This window comes from Schistocerca nitens, chromosome 2, assembly GCF_023898315.1.
Source record: "Schistocerca nitens isolate TAMUIC-IGC-003100 chromosome 2, iqSchNite1.1, whole genome shotgun sequence".
Taxonomy (NCBI): Eukaryota; Metazoa; Arthropoda; class Insecta; order Orthoptera; family Acrididae; genus Schistocerca; species Schistocerca nitens.
In genome coordinates, this window is record NC_064615.1 from 3,403,064 (window position 1) to 3,419,154 (window position 16,091).

The window sequence follows — 16,091 nt, forward strand, 5'->3', positions numbered from 1 at the left end:
GACTGGTTTGATGCAGCTCTCCATGCTAATCTATCATGTGCAAGCTTCTTCATCTCCCAGTACCTACTGCAACCTACATCCTTCTGAATCTGCTTAGTGTATTCATCTCTTGGTCTCCCTCTATGATTTTTACCCTCCACGCTGCCCTCCAATACTAAATTTGTGATCCCTTGATGCCTCAACACATGTCCTACCAACCGATCCCTTCTTCTAGTCAAGTTGTGCCACAAACTTCTCTTCTCCCCAATCCTATTCAATACTTCCTCATTACTTATGTGATCTACCCATCTAATCTTCAGCATTCTTCTGTAGCACCACATTTCAAAAGCTTCTATTCTCTTCTTGTCCAAACTATTTATCGTCCATGTTTCACTTCCATACATGGCTACACTCCATACAAATACTTTCAGAAATGACTTCCTGTCACTTAAATCTATACTCGATGTTAACAAATTTCTCTTCTTCAGAAACGCTTTCCTTGCCATTGCCAGTCTACATTTTATATCCTCTCTACTTCAACCATCATCAGTTATTTTGCTCCCCAAATAGCAAAACTTCTTTAGTACTTTAAGTGTCTCATTTCCTAATCTAATTCCCTCAGCATCACCCGACTTAATTTGACTACATTCTCCATTATCCTCGTTTTGCTTTTGTTGATGTTCATCTTATACCCTCCTTTCAAGACACTATCCATTCCATTCAACTGCTCTTCCAAGTCCTTTGCTGTCTCTTACATAAATACAATGTCATCAGCGAACCTCAAAGTTTTTATTTCTTCTCCATGGATTTTAATACCTACTCCGAATTTTTCTTTTGTTTCCTTCACTGCTTGCTCAATATACAGATTGAATAATATCGGGGATAGGCTACAACCCTGTCTCACTCCCTTCCCAACCAGTACATCCCTTTTGTGTCCCTTGACTCTTATAACTGCCATCTGGTTCCTGTACAAATTGTAAATAGCCTTTCGCTCCTTGTATTTTACCCCTGCCGCCTTCAGAATTTGAAAGAGAGTATTTCAGACAACATTGTCAAAAACTTTCTCTAAGTCTACATATGCTAGAAACGTAGGTTTGCCTTTCCTTAATCTTTCTTCTAAGATAAGTCGTAGGGTCAGTATTGTCTCACGTGTTCCAATATTTCTACAGAATCCAAACTGATCTTCCCCGAGGTCAGATTCTACCAGTTTTTCCATTCATCTGTAAAGAATTCACGTTAGTATTTTGCAGCTGTGACTTATTAAGCTGATAGTTCGGTAATTTTCACATCTGTCAACACCTGCTTTCTGTGGGATTGGAATTATTATATTATTTGTGAAGTCTGAGGGTATTTCGCCTGTTTCATACATCTTGCTCACAAGATGGTAGAGTTTTGTTAGGACTGGCTCTCCCAAGGCCATCAGTAGTTCTAATGGAATGTTGTCTACTCACAGGGCCTTGTTTCAACTCAGGTCTTTCAGTGTTCTGTCAAACTCTTCACGCAGTATTATATCTCCCATTTCATCTTCATCTACATCCTCTTCCATTTCCATAATATTGTCCTGAAGTACATTGCCCTTGTATAGGCCCTCTATATACTCCTTCCACCTTTCTGCTTTCCCTTCTTTGCTTAGAGCTGGGTTTCCATCTGAGCTTTTGATATTCCTACAAGTGGTTCTCTTTTCTCTGAAGGTCTCTTTAATTTTCCTGTAGCAGTATCTATCTTACCCCTAGTGAGATAAGCCTCTACATCCTTACATTTGTCCTCTATCCATGCCTGCTTAGCCATTTTGCACTTCCTGACGATCTCATTTTTGAGACGTTTGTATTCCTTTTTGCCTGCTTCATTCACTGCATTTTTATATTTTCTCCTTTCACCAATTAAATTCAGTATTTCTTTTGTCACCCAAGGATTTCTACTAGCCCTCGTCTTTCTACCTACGGAAAGGTATAAGTGTTTGTTTTTTCTGTGCACTGTATGGGAGTGAAGCAACAAAGAATTATTGTGAAGGTAGTTTGATGAACCTTCTGCTGGGCACTTAAGTGTGATTTGCAGAGTAGCATGTAGATGTAGAGAACTACAAGAAGGGCAGACATCCAGGAAGTTCCATGGCACATGAGTGTCACCTTCAGTGAATGATACCATTGCTCAGTCACTCAACTGCTGGTAGGATGATAGCTAGTGGTCTTGAGGTGTACATAATCATAGAACTTTTCCTGGTGGGCATAAAAATCTGATTCAAATTGTTGGACACAGTCGGTAGCTATGTGCAGCGGACAGCTGGACTTAGCTAACTATGCCAGTGCAAACGCAGACGGGGATATTCCTTCAAAGATATTGTCCACTGGCGACTCACCTCGGAAGATGTTGCCCGCAGAAGGCAACGAAACATCAGGAAGGAGAAGCAGTTTTATATATGGACCACGGCAATTCAGCCCGGAAGTTTTAATTAATGAGTTTTGACTATATTCTGGTAGCTTCTATACTGTATCATTTGTTACCTCTTTGCTATGACCCCACAATGTCCAGGCTTGTTTTTTCATTCATTATCTACAATTATACAATTAATTCTGTATCTCCTCAATATGTACATTTACTTTCTTTACTTTCCAATTGTTCTCCTATCATATTCACTGCTAACCAACTCTTTTCACTCCTGTCTTTAATCTTGTATCTTATAAGTTGCAGTCTGTAATTTTAATATCGTTTATTTCTTAGTGTCTTGCAAAGAACTCATACAAAAATTGTAGAGTTTATGAAATAGCTTCCAGAATAATCCTAGTTAGACTGCTAATCGCTTATTCATTCATGCACTATTTTCTGCAAATCCTATCATGAAGAAGTGCCTTCAGGGATGTGGAACAAGACAAATTATAGATTGACACACAGAAGTAACTGCTGAAGTCCAGTTCAGTAAAGTATGCTAACAACAATTGATGAATAGTCATAAACCACTCACTTTTATAATTGTTGTGAAATAAGCAGTCATGTGCGATTAGCTTCCAAATACATCACATCTGAGTTTCAATGCAACCGATGAAAAAAATCAGTTAGCTTACATGTCAGATGCATTGATGGTAGCGTGATTGATGTACTTGTCATAGTAGTTATGGACAGTAAGAATGTAGCTGAAAACATCTTCATATTTTCACAAATCCTTCCTGATCCATGCATGTAATCTCAACATATAAATAATATGAATATAATAGAAAGAAACATTCCACATGGGAAGTCAGCCTTGGTCAAAGAAATAAAATAAAGAGTATTTTGCTGTAAGTATCAAACATATGATCCAATACCAGAGTTTTTATTAAATATCCCTACGACTTATCTTAGAAGCTAGATTAAGGAAAAGCAAACCTACGTTTCTAGCATTTGTAGACTTAGAGAAAGCTTTTGACAATGTTGACTGGAATACTCTCTTTCAAATTCTGAAGGTGGCAGGGGTAAAATACAAGGAGCGAAAGGCATTTTCAATTTGTACAGGAACCATATGGCAGTTATAAGAGTCGAGGGACACGAAAGGGAAGCACTGGTTGGGAAGGGAGTGAGACAGGGTTGTAGCCTCTCCCCAATGTTATTCAATCTGTATATTGAGCAAGTAGTGAAGGAAACAAAAGAAAAATTTGGAGTAGGTATTAAAATCCATGGAGAAGAAATAAAAACTTTGAGGTTCGCCGATGATATTGTAATTCTGACAGAGACAGCAAATGACTTGGGAGAGCAGTTGAACGGAATCAATAGTGTCTTGAAAGAAGGATATAAGATAAACATCAACAAAAGCAAAACGAGGATAATGGAGAATGTAGTTGAATTAAGTCGGGTGATGCTGAGGGAATTAGATTAGGAAATGAGACACTTAAAGTAGTAAAGGAGTTTTGCTATTTGGGGAGCAAAGTAACTGAAGATGGTCGAAGTAGAGGAGATATAAAATGTAGACTGGCAATGGCAAGGAAAGCATTTCTGAAGAAGAGAAATTTGTTAACATCAAGTATAGATTTAAGTGTCAGGAATTCATTTCTGAAAGTATTTGTATGGAGTGTAGCCATGTATGGAAGTGAAACATGGACGATAAATAGTTTGGACAAGAAGAGAATAGAAGCTTTTGAAATGCGGTGCTACAGAAGAATGCTGAAGATTAGATGGGTAGATTACATAATTAATGAGGAGGTATTGAAGAGGATTAGGGAGAAGAGAAGTTTGTGGCACAACGTGACAAGAAGGAGGGATCGGTTGGTAGGACATGTTCTGAGGCATCAAGGGATCACCAATTTAGTATTGGAGGGCAGCGTGGAGGGTAAAAATCGTAGAGGGAAACCAAGAGATGTACACACTAAGCATATTCAGAAGGATGTAGGTTGCAGTCATTACTGGGAGATGAAGAAGCTTGCACAGGATAGAGTAGCATGGAGAGCTGCATCAAACCAGTCTCAGGACTGAAGACCACAACAACAACATCCAACTGTTAATAATTCCAATTTATATATATTGTCAGCAGGGTGGCATCTTAAGGAGTCAGTATCATTGAGGAGCTTTTTTTGCTCTCTGAACATTTACCTGCAAAAATACCATCATCATCAAGCATGCAAAACTTAATTCTTTATCATTGAGGGAACACTGCCAAATTCGTACATAACCCTTTTTCCATTTTAGTTTAAAAAAAAAACTATAATTTCAGCATTCCATGAATCATGAGTAAGTCATGATTACAGTATTAATACAGAATTTGATTACTTTAACACATTGCTTATTCTCAACACAATATTTTGTTGTGCTGATAAATGCCTAAACTTAAAACAACAACTTTAATTGACATAGAACTATGGTTTTCTTTCAGGGCAGAATAGAAGATCAGGGTACATTCGATGAGCTTCTGACAAATAAATCTGACTTTTCAAATTTGCTTGTCAGCAGCCAAGAAGAGACTGAGAAGTTGAAGGAAGCAGTAACAGCCAAACTTTTGAAAAACCAAATGTCAGTTGTATCGACTTATGTAAGTAACTGCCAGTTTCTGTTTCATTCTCATAAACATATAACCCACAAAATCCAAGATTATTAGAGTGATCATCAAAAGGTAAACAGTAGCAATGCTCCTGGTTGGTTATTGAGCTGGATAATTAGATGAAGGGGACTCAGCTCACAAATGTGAACGCAGTCTGCTTTGCACTGTGAACAGCGTCATACTTTATCATACTTGTGCAAGAAATTTGACATTTGTTGCATATAAAATACTCAGGTATTATGTTTCTGATATTAATATTATATTTCTCCTTCTCAACTATGCCATAATTATAATGTGGAAAACCATTAACAACACCAAATATAGTCATCTCAAGATATGAATGTTTCGGTACTTTAACATTCAAATCACTGTATATATACTCAGCAATGGTATTTGTACATTGATGAGTAAATGAATAAGAGACAGTTTTCAGCTTGGAGGGATTAACCTAATGGACTAGTGCAATCTGAAAAGTGAGCTTAATGTCACATGGTTTAGTATTGGTAGTCTGAATAACATTCACTAGGAGGACAAGCAAAATACAAGATCTCACTGCATTTGAATATCATCATATCATCAGAATTGGACAACAGAAACACTCTTGCAAAATCATGCATAGAATAGTTGTTTATGGTCTGTAAGAGCATGAGGCTACAATAAATACTTATGTTTGAGTAATACTATCATCACTAGGATCAACTTCAAATATCAACAACAATGAGATGACTGTGTCACTCTCAGCTGTTTCAGATTATAGCTGCAGATAAATAGGGCACAGTGCACTATCTTTTTCTCATTTCAGTGGTAAACAAAAACAACCTATTATCAGACATATTAACTTACATGATTTTGCTGCAGTGCAAGAAAACTATTATGCCAAATATATCATCTTCTAACAAAATAACATGTATGTGCTGGTGCAAGAGAAGCATTGTCACATGTTTGAAGTATGTATAAGTTGCAATTAAATGCTGGTTATTTCACATGATTATCAAAGAGCAAGTTAGGCACTGAATCTCTCTTATGAGCACAGTATCTTCCAATTTGGTGAGGCTGTCATTATGTGATGTAGTGCCTTTCTGTTCAAGACCATTAAACTGAAACCAGTGTTCTGCATTCTACCACACATGGCCAACAGATATGTGACTATTGCTGACTTATGTCTCAGTGTTTATGATACTCTTTTGTCTTTGGTAAAATATGATGGTATGGGTTTTAAAAAGAAATTATGTATCTGGAAAGTAACACTGCATTAAGAACGGATTAAATAAAGCAGTTCTGGGAAGAACATTCTGCATATTCAAATTCTATTTATTGTTCTTGAACTAATTGTGATGACTACATTTATTAATTTCTGTCATTTTTGTGTAACTGCTTTACACATTTTTTTACTTTATCTTTCAGTTACACATGTAACAAAAATCATATTTGTAGTTTTTTTAATTGCTTTATTCTTCTTCTTAAGAGTTCTGTACCTGATGAAGATGAAGAGGGTGATGAACCAGAAGAAACTGCTGAGATGATAGAAAGAGGCAAATTGAACAAGACCCTCTATAGAGATTATTTCAGGGCTGGCTCAAGCTACTTGCTACTTGCTTGGCTTGTATTTGTTCTTGCAGTTGGGCAGTTTGCATCCAATAGTGCTGATTACTGGGTTACGTACTGGTTAGTATCTTCATAAACTATTTGGTAATGAAGAAGTATTTTTGCATTAGTTGACAGAAGTGGGATGGGCAGCATCAATCACTTAAATGAAATGCAGTTGACAACTTACTACTAGAATGCTGTGTGGGAATGCATGAATGCTGTGTGGGAATGCATTAGCAGCACATATGTAAGGGGCATTCAATGAAAGTGAGTTGGAAAACCATATATAAACCATTTTTTTTTATTTTAAATGTGGGAAACGTTTTCAGTTCCCTGCAGAACCATGACTGGACCCAGGTGTGCCCCTCTTTGTCTGAAGCAAATTGGTGTCCACAAATTTCTTTTTTCAAGACTCAAAAATATGGAGAGAGGTTGGAATTACATGGAGGATGCATAAGGGCTTTCCCGCAGAATAACTTTGGCAACACGTGAGTAGGCATTATTCTGCAACAGAATGATGTCCTCTGTTAAAATTCCTGTGTGTTTGGACTTGAAGGTGCACATCAGTTTTTGCAAAGTGTTCACGTAACACTGTGCATCAATTGTGCCACTGTGTTCCTGTAAGTCAAAGATCATCAGGCACTTGCAGTCAAAGAAATAGATCATCATGACTGTCCTAAAGCTGATGTGTTTTTTTTATTATTATTATTAAACTGCGGAGGTTTCACTGGGAAACCTTACACATCCTCCATACAGTCCCAGTCTCGCCCAATGCAGTGTCCGAATTTTTGGAGACCTACAGGATGACATGCAAAGCCGTCAATTTGTTTCAGCTGAAGAGGTGGATGCCAAGGTATAATCATGGCTCCAAGAGAACTGCAAACATTTTTCCATGAAAGCATTGATCATCTAGTATCCATAGCTGGGTGATGTAATCAAAAAGTCAACTTTGCTAATCATTAATCCATTACTAAAAGAGTTAACTTTTAAATGTTAAAATGTTACTTTATAGGAGATTTATCAGAAGTTAAAGTTAATTGTTAGTCATTAACTCATAACAGAAAACCTTATGTTGTGGCTGTAGTGAAATTAGTAAGTGAAATCAGCATATTACCTAAACTTGAATAAAATGTTTTGGTTGGGGAAGTGTAGGTAGCACATCAAAGACAGATAAAAAAACAGTTCTATCATTTAATTTTATAATTATTTGGTTAACAATGTTAAATCATAGAAGAATAAAAATACAGGAAAATCAAATAGTATCTAACAGAAGGTTCATATTTCACTTCATTAACATCAACATGTTAAATTTTTCATTCAAGAGCAAAGCTCGTTTAAGAGACCAAATGTCTTTGCCCAGACATAAAAGTCATTTGACTGCAGCTATCAGGGGTATAGAGGTATTATGGTTAATAAATAAATGTACTAAAACCTGTCCCCCCAAGAAATACCACATCAGTGAATGAGTCTTTTGATATCATATCTAGACACATTTTGACTAGATTTTGGGCTACACCTTTTATGGATGTATTACCACTAGGCACCCTTTAGGTTGTTGTGAGAGCTAGAATCCAATTCCATGATTTATTTTCCACAGTCAGTCCACAAACAAAAAGTAGTACTTGATGCAAAACTTAGTAAAAAAAAAACAACAATAGAGACCCAGCACCCAGTTATTGCCATTCGCACTCAATTATTTACATCAGTTGCATACACCCCAACACAGCCATACACCTACATGATCCAAACTTGTTAGAACATGATTTCTGCAGCATCATTTTGTCATAAATAGTAGGTACCTCATTAATGATTAATGAACTCGGAGAAAGTTAACAGAAGTTAAAGCATCAATTAACATTCAATATAGTTAACTTAATAGTTAACATATTACTTTAAAAGTTAGCTTTGTTAATTAACAATTAATGTATTAATCTCTAAAGTCAAATTCAGAGGAGCAACCTCAGACGCGTTCGAAATTAAAACAGGATTAAGACAGGGGGACGGGCTGTCCCCAATTCTGTTTAACTGTGCACTGGAATATCTGATGAGAGAATGGAGGAAGATTAATCCAGAACTAATAAAAGTAGGAACAAAAATCAAAGTAAACTGTTTAGGTTTTGCGGACGACTTAGCGCTATTAGCAAACAACATAAAAGAGGCAAGAACGCAAATTGAGACACTAGAAGAGATAGCTGGGAAAATTGGACTAAAAATCTCGTTCCAAAAGACCAAAATCATGGTCAGGGATCCTCTCTGCGTTGATCACATATCAATTTTCAACACTAAAGTAGAACTGGTGAAAAAATTCAAGTATCTAGGGGAAACAATAACACACAACAATAACGAGAAAATAAACTGGAAAGAAAGAACTGACAAACTGAAGAAGTCTCTATTCACAACTCAGAACATATACAATAAGAGATGCCTATCAACAAAAACCAAAATCAGACATTACCAGACGGTGATTCTCCCGGAAATACAATACGCATGCGAGACAATCTCCGGACCGTATAAAATAGGAGAGATAGAAGCAATAGAAAAAATAGAAAGAAGGATAGTAAGAAAGTGTATAAACAAGAAGAACCTAGTGGAAGGCCAATGGAGAATAATCCCAAACGAAACCGTCTACAAAACAATCACTCCACTAACAGAATTCTTCAGAAGGAAAAGGATATCATTCCTGGGACACATACTGAGAACGGAAGACACTAGACTAGCTAAACGACTGATCGACTTTTATTGGAATAAAAAAATCAAGTCAAACTGGGTGAGAGAAGTGCAGAAGGACATGGAAGAACTAGGAATCTCGAAGGAGGATCTTGTAACAAAATCACAGAAATACAGCGAATGGGTAAAAACAAACACAATAACACTCACGCACAAACCAAGGCAGAGACGAAATGTGGTGTATTCAGAGGAGGAAAGAAAACGAAGATCGGAACGGCTCAAAAAAATATGGGCTAAAAAGAAAGAAGAAACAGCCAAACAAATGAAACGGCTAAGGACGACTACAAGATTTGAACTAAAGTGATCCAATAGGGTCGTAAAAGCAATAAATAAATAAATAAATGGCCGTGTGCCCAACTGTGCATGTCTCGCAGTGGGATAAATAATGAATTGTTATGGTGGTTACTTTTGAAGTAATAAACAGTTTACCTACTTTTTGCGTCTATCACTTTTTCATTTGACTGCCCCTTATAGAAAGACAAAATACGAGTTAAGTATGTTAAGCTATTAGAGCTACTCACAGACCAAGTTCTTTTATGGCAGGGAAAACACAACAGTGTTATTGTACGTTCTTTCAGAACGTAAAAGAAACCTTCAACTGGCATCAATTTTAGCATCAAGAAGGAGTTATTTCTACATTTAAAAATAATGTAACACAAACAATTCACTTAGTGATTTAGATTGGTGCAGCAGTGCATAGAACTCAAGGAGAGTACTTCAAACAAGACTGAATGATGATAATTAAGATAATAATTTCAAATCTGTCAGTGTGCTCCTCATATCACATGTTCTTATCCGTCCAAAAATTATTAGTATATCAGTAATTTATAAGCTTTCCAAGTCTTAATTTATAAGACCAATATTTGTGATCTGCATTTCTTTTCAGGACAAACCAAGAGCAGCTAAAAATGGACATTATGAATAAGAGAATGTCATTTGAACTGGCACAAGTTATTAATACCACAAATGAAAATCTGCCTGCTAAATTTCTTTCGGGGCTGTCAACACCACCTGACTATCAAAACTTTACTAATCCTACAGAAGCAAATGAGCCTGGTTACTTGGCTGAAACAGTGAACCAGACAGCTTCAGTATATACTGAAGGAGGTGACAGTGTTACAGAGGTCATCTCTCAAATCTACGATGAAACTGATGGCAAAAAGCCAGAGGCATTTGAAAATTTAAAAGTTTCTGAATTGAATATGAATGAAACAGATGACAAAAATTATGTGACTCCTGCATTCTTCACTAGAGATGAATACATCATTATATACACTATTTGTATTGCAGGCAGTGTATTTATTACAACATATAGATCTTTTGTCTTCTTTAAAGTCACCATGAATTCATCACAGGGGCTACATAACAGGATGTTTAATGCCATACTGAAGGGTTCAATGAGATTTTTTGACACAAATCCGTCAGGTAATGAAATTATTTTTTTAAAATTACTAATCTATCACTGCTGATGCAATATTTAATTTGATGTGTCCATCACATATTTTATTTCTTTTAAAATACTGAGATATGGTGACACTGAGTACAAAATTTCATATCAGGCAAAGAAAGCAAATTGCAAGGTGTGTCTGCATATCTGAAATATAGCCAGAAGGTAAACACTCAGCAATATTCCCAAATAAATGTGACTGACAAAAGATAAATACATTCACAATTATGTACATTGAGCTCCCCTTTATGTTCCTTTATGTTTACTAGCTTTACATTAATTTTTACTTATCAACAGTCCATCAAAATAATGCACTCTAAGACTGTGAGGGAAATTGGTGGAATGGGTAGTTGAAAAACAAGAAAGGAAATTAATAATCATAATAGAATAATAATATGGAACACATAACAGAGGAGCAGAACAGAGATATATAAATGTATTATAATGATTAGAAAGAGGTACTTACAAAGGAAATTATTTACAGATGGTGAAATTAAAAGAATGATTGTGTATGAGAAGTCCAGTCACACAAACAAGTGACAACAATATACACTAGTAAATTCAAAAAGTACAGGAATATTCTGTTGCATTTCAAAGCTGTAATAGCTGTCTCACTCATTATAATTACCTGTGAATGGTTTAAGACATTTATTTACATACCATGCAGATGCCCATGCAGTCCAGAATAAAGGCTAAGAATATACAAAAAATTTTGAATGTAAGTGTATTTGGTTGGTATTGAATATTTGTCAAAATCATAAAGCAAGAAATGAAGCAAGAGGTAGGAAAAATACTAAACCAATATGTTTAAGTTTCAAAACAGGTGTTTCATGAGAAATATTTTGGATTAAATCAGATTTACATCCCTCACTTCTTTCCACCCTACAGAGTCCTCCCCATGGGTTGAGTTCATGTTTTGGTGATGTCCTTGCAGTTGACCAATTTACTATCTCTTCATTCCCTGCCTTCCCGCTTTTCCCGCCTCTCTCTGTACCCCACATACCTAACTCTACAGAAGCTCTCCCATATGCCTTGCATAATTAACATCCATGATAGGAATGCTATGAAAGAATGACATAACCATAGAATGTTTCAAAAACAGAAAGTTACTGCACTGGTCTGAACCTGCTTGGAAAATTAAAGGTAAATACAATGCTACAGAAAGGCTACAGGCTTTAGCCTCACCAAGAGGGCTGCTCAGAAAAGTTAATTCATGAAGAAAATGCCATGATAAGCAAAGATCTGATTTCAGATAATGATTTGGCTCACAATTTTATCACAAAAATTCATTTTATTATACACTGCTGCATAGTAAAAGTTTTATTTAATTGGATAAATAAAAAATCTAGTCACCAAGCAGTAGCAGAACACACACATAAAAGACTGTTTTATGTGTGTGTTCTGCTGCCACTTGGTGAGTAGATTTTTTATCAGTCGAATTAAATAATTTCATCAATAATTGATTGTTTTTTAGAGTAAAAGTTTTGGAACTGAGTGAAGAATTAAGTGAAGAAAAAGAAGAGTACTGGAAGACAGTATTGAAACGAGAAATAGGAATGAAAATTTTCTGTGCCCTAAGCATTTCAAATTTCCATGAACAAAAGAAGACATGTTTTGAAAGTCTTCGTACCTTTTGTATTATTTAGCATGCTTTTATTTATAATAATATTTCTAAAGCAGTAACAAATGTTTTGAATGTTGTCTAAAGTACTTGTACTCTCTCTGTAGGTCGAGTACTGAATCGTTTTTCCAAAGACATGGGAGCCATTGATGAATTGCTGCCAAGAGCTATGCTTGATGCCACACAGGTAACACTGTAAACATACTGTGCATGCATTATTACTGTATTGTGTGTTTGGAGAAGCTTGTTAAAATTCCAGGAGTCTCCAAAGCACTTTTACTGGACCTGTGGGATTTTTTGGTCCTTATCATTATAAATAACAACCCGTTGATACACTTGTTAAAACAATGAGCACATTTTTATTGTCACACTTCAGATATACGTCACTACACATCGAAAGTATCACATAGATAGAACATAATGGCCGCCTTGGCCCAAAGAGTTTTTGCGTGCCAGAGATGTTATGGCACGTCATTGTTGCCACAGACCCAAATTGCTTGTCTAAAACTGTAATGCATAAATTAAATAGTGCATTGCGGGTAGTTAAAAACTATACTGGGATCATAAACACTACCTAAAAGCCACCATCAGCATGCTTTTCAGCAGTCATATAACACACCAATATTCAATTTATATACCTTTGTGTTGCAGTTCATTCAGGTGATGTACTTTATGTTCATATTTACGAATTGTAGTCATTTATATCACAGCTGAACTGAAGCTGATTAGCAACAAATACAACTAAGGTTTGGTGATACTTGGATATGCTTCTCATTTGTCATATTGAAGTCTTTCATGTTAAACATTTTTGATTTTGTTGTGGGACATTTTTCTGGGTTAATGATTAAAACGATGTACCATCCTTTCACACAACTGAAGCAATGAATCAGACGGTAAGGTTAGAATGTTACAGAGGGCAAGCCTCAAATATATAATGAAACTTAAAGATTAGACTAACATATCACATTGTGGTCAACAATAATATAAAAAGTTGAGATAGTCTAACTTTGAAAATTGCTGGTTTCTTCTTCATTCGTCTTATTTGTAAATGAAGTAAGACACCTTGCAAACATGATGAAGAGAAGTGAAAGTTTATCTGGATCCCATATGTGTAGTCAACATTTTACAAATTGTCTTGAAATTACACTCCTTTTGGAACCATACATTTGAATTATTCACATTTCCCTCATCCTTGTTTCCTGCAGTTCCCTTGTCCACAGTTTAGAGTGGAGAACTGTATTCTCGTGCAAAACATTTTTCCCAGCTACTATCAGACAAAATCAAGAAATTAAGAATGACTGTTAATTTCAGATGAAAATTAGTAAAAATACATTATTAGCTACTCCATCACCAAACTATTTGATTATGTAGATTCAAGTACTGAAGAACCAAATTAATCACATGTTAAGTAGTAATACTCATTGTAAGGAGGTCTCTGTTCTTATGACACATAGATAACTTATATTGTTATATGATAAATAGTGTTTTGGTTATTTAGATACTAAGTTAACAATTGGAGATGAACAGCAGTCATTATATATATATATATATATATATATATATATATATATATATATATATATATATATATATATATATATATATATATATATATATATTAGCGGAGATTGAGGCCTGGCGGATATCCGCCAGGCCTCAATCTCCGCTAATTTCAATTTCTAATTTCAAGTTGCCGCCACTCATACCTCACCTGTCTCTCAACAACTTCTTTGCCTCTACTCTTCCACCTCGACTGACATCTCTGCCCAAACTCTTTGTCTTTAAATATGTCTGCTTGTGTCTGTATGTGTGGATGGATATGTGTGTGTGTGCGAGTGTATACCTGTCCTTTTTTCCCCCTAAGGTAAGTCTTTCCGCTCCCTGGATTGGAATGACTCCTTACCCTCTCCCTTAAAACCCACATCCTTTCGTCTTTCCCTCTCCTTCCCTCTTTCCTGATGAGGCAACAGTTTGTTGCGAAAGCTTGAATTTTGTGTGTATATTTGTGTTTGTTTGTGTGTCTATCGACCTGCCAGCGCTTTTGTTTGGTAAGTCTCATCATCTTTCTTTTTAGATATATTTTTTCCACGTGGAATGTTTCCCTCTGTTATATATATATATATATATATATATATATATATATATATATATATATATATATATATATATAAAACACCAGTTGTTCCTAAATTAGTGGATCTACAATTAATTTTAATATTTTAAATTTAGTTTAATTACAAGTACATTATGTTCAAAATATTCATAAAATATTTTAGTCTGAAAGCTTAATTTAATTTGTTTCCTTGTATTACTGTGTGCATTTTTATATCGTGTAATTTGGTAAGTAAAAATTTTCAATCCTAATGCAGTTTTACACTGCAGTATTCACATAATTATAAATCCTGTATTCAGGTAAAATAGCTTCCTGATCATTAATTTCTTTTCTTTTTTTTCCTTTGCAGATCTTCTTAGTTATGACTGGAATTCTTGTTATGGTTGTGATTGTGAATTACTATTTCCTAGTAATTATTTTAATTATTGGTCCACTGTTTTACAAAATGCGTGAAATTTTTCTACGAACAGCACAAGACATCAAAAGACTTGAAGGAACCAGTAAGTAAAATAACAAAACAGTGCATACGCTTCTTCATCTGCTGTAAATATCAATCATTAAAATAAAACTACTTTGGACAGTTTTCAAACATATTACTTTCACTCTTTTTTTAATCATTTTCCTATAGTTAGGCCTTTAACAAGAGCAAATAAAGTCTCACCTATTGAACCCTATGTAATAATGAAACATATCAACAAGTAACATGATACAGATTTCAAATCAGCTACAATATGGCATAAATAGCAAGCCATAGCCATCCTTGAACATTTATCGGACAAGATGGGATTCGCTTTCATTTAAGTTAAAAACACAGTAAAAATGAATACAGATTCAAAATTGGAACTGAAATGAGGAAACAGATTTTGAAGGCTATAAAACAGAAATTTGCTTTTCATCGATAATGAAAAATATATAATAAGTGTATTGATTAGTGCTGTTGAAGTTCCTTAAAGATGTAATGTTATTATAAGAAGTTCACTCTGCTTTTATATTCAGTCCTGAAGAATTTTTCGCTAACAGACCCAGAGAAACATTTCTTGTCTCTTTGCACTGTAGCTCAGTATTTTGAGTCTTGACTTCTGTGTTGTGCCACAGTCATGTTACTGTATCTTTACTGATTTTTTTTTCTAAAGATATTTTGTGTCATTGTTGTTAGCTTAAAACATAGTTAACAGCAGCGTTATTAGTAACACTTCTATTAATCATTTTCACAGCTCGGAGTCCTGTTTTTTCGTATATATCAGCTTCTTTAAATGGCCTTACCACTATTAGGTCTTCAAAAGCTGAGAAAATGGTTGTGAAGGAATTTGACACCCTTCAGGTAAGGCTTTTATATAATATAGGTGTGGACCTAATAAACTGCAATTTTAATGCAGGGTTCCCACCTTGTTGGTATTTTAATTTGTTCATTAGCTTCAGTAACTAAATTTGATCCATTAACACAGCTTATTTTTATTATTATTTCCTCAGACTGAATATTTGAAAAGTTTATCATTTTAACACTGCTTTGAAAGACCATTGTTCTGCAAAGTTTTGATTAGTCTGACAATATTCCAAAAACAATGTGCATTTTTGTTGCTGTGTGCTCTATCAGTAGTTAGGCATATTATCAACT

General features: G+C 35.2%; 1 protein-coding gene across 1 annotated transcript in view; it reads left to right on the plus strand.

The window, feature by feature from the left end:
* The window catches only part of LOC126235664 (ATP-binding cassette sub-family C member 4-like), a 166,546-nt gene that overhangs the window by 105,468 nt on the left and 44,987 nt on the right, over nt 1-16,091 (plus strand). The window contains exons 12-17 of the mRNA XM_049944384.1: nt 4,817-4,972; nt 6,447-6,646; nt 10,182-10,720; nt 12,471-12,550; nt 14,826-14,976; nt 15,691-15,797. Coding sequence (XP_049800341.1) covers nt 4,817-4,972; nt 6,447-6,646; nt 10,182-10,720; nt 12,471-12,550; nt 14,826-14,976; nt 15,691-15,797 — 1,233 coding nt within the window. The remainder of the gene's footprint in view (nt 1-4,816; nt 4,973-6,446; nt 6,647-10,181; nt 10,721-12,470; nt 12,551-14,825; nt 14,977-15,690; nt 15,798-16,091) is intronic.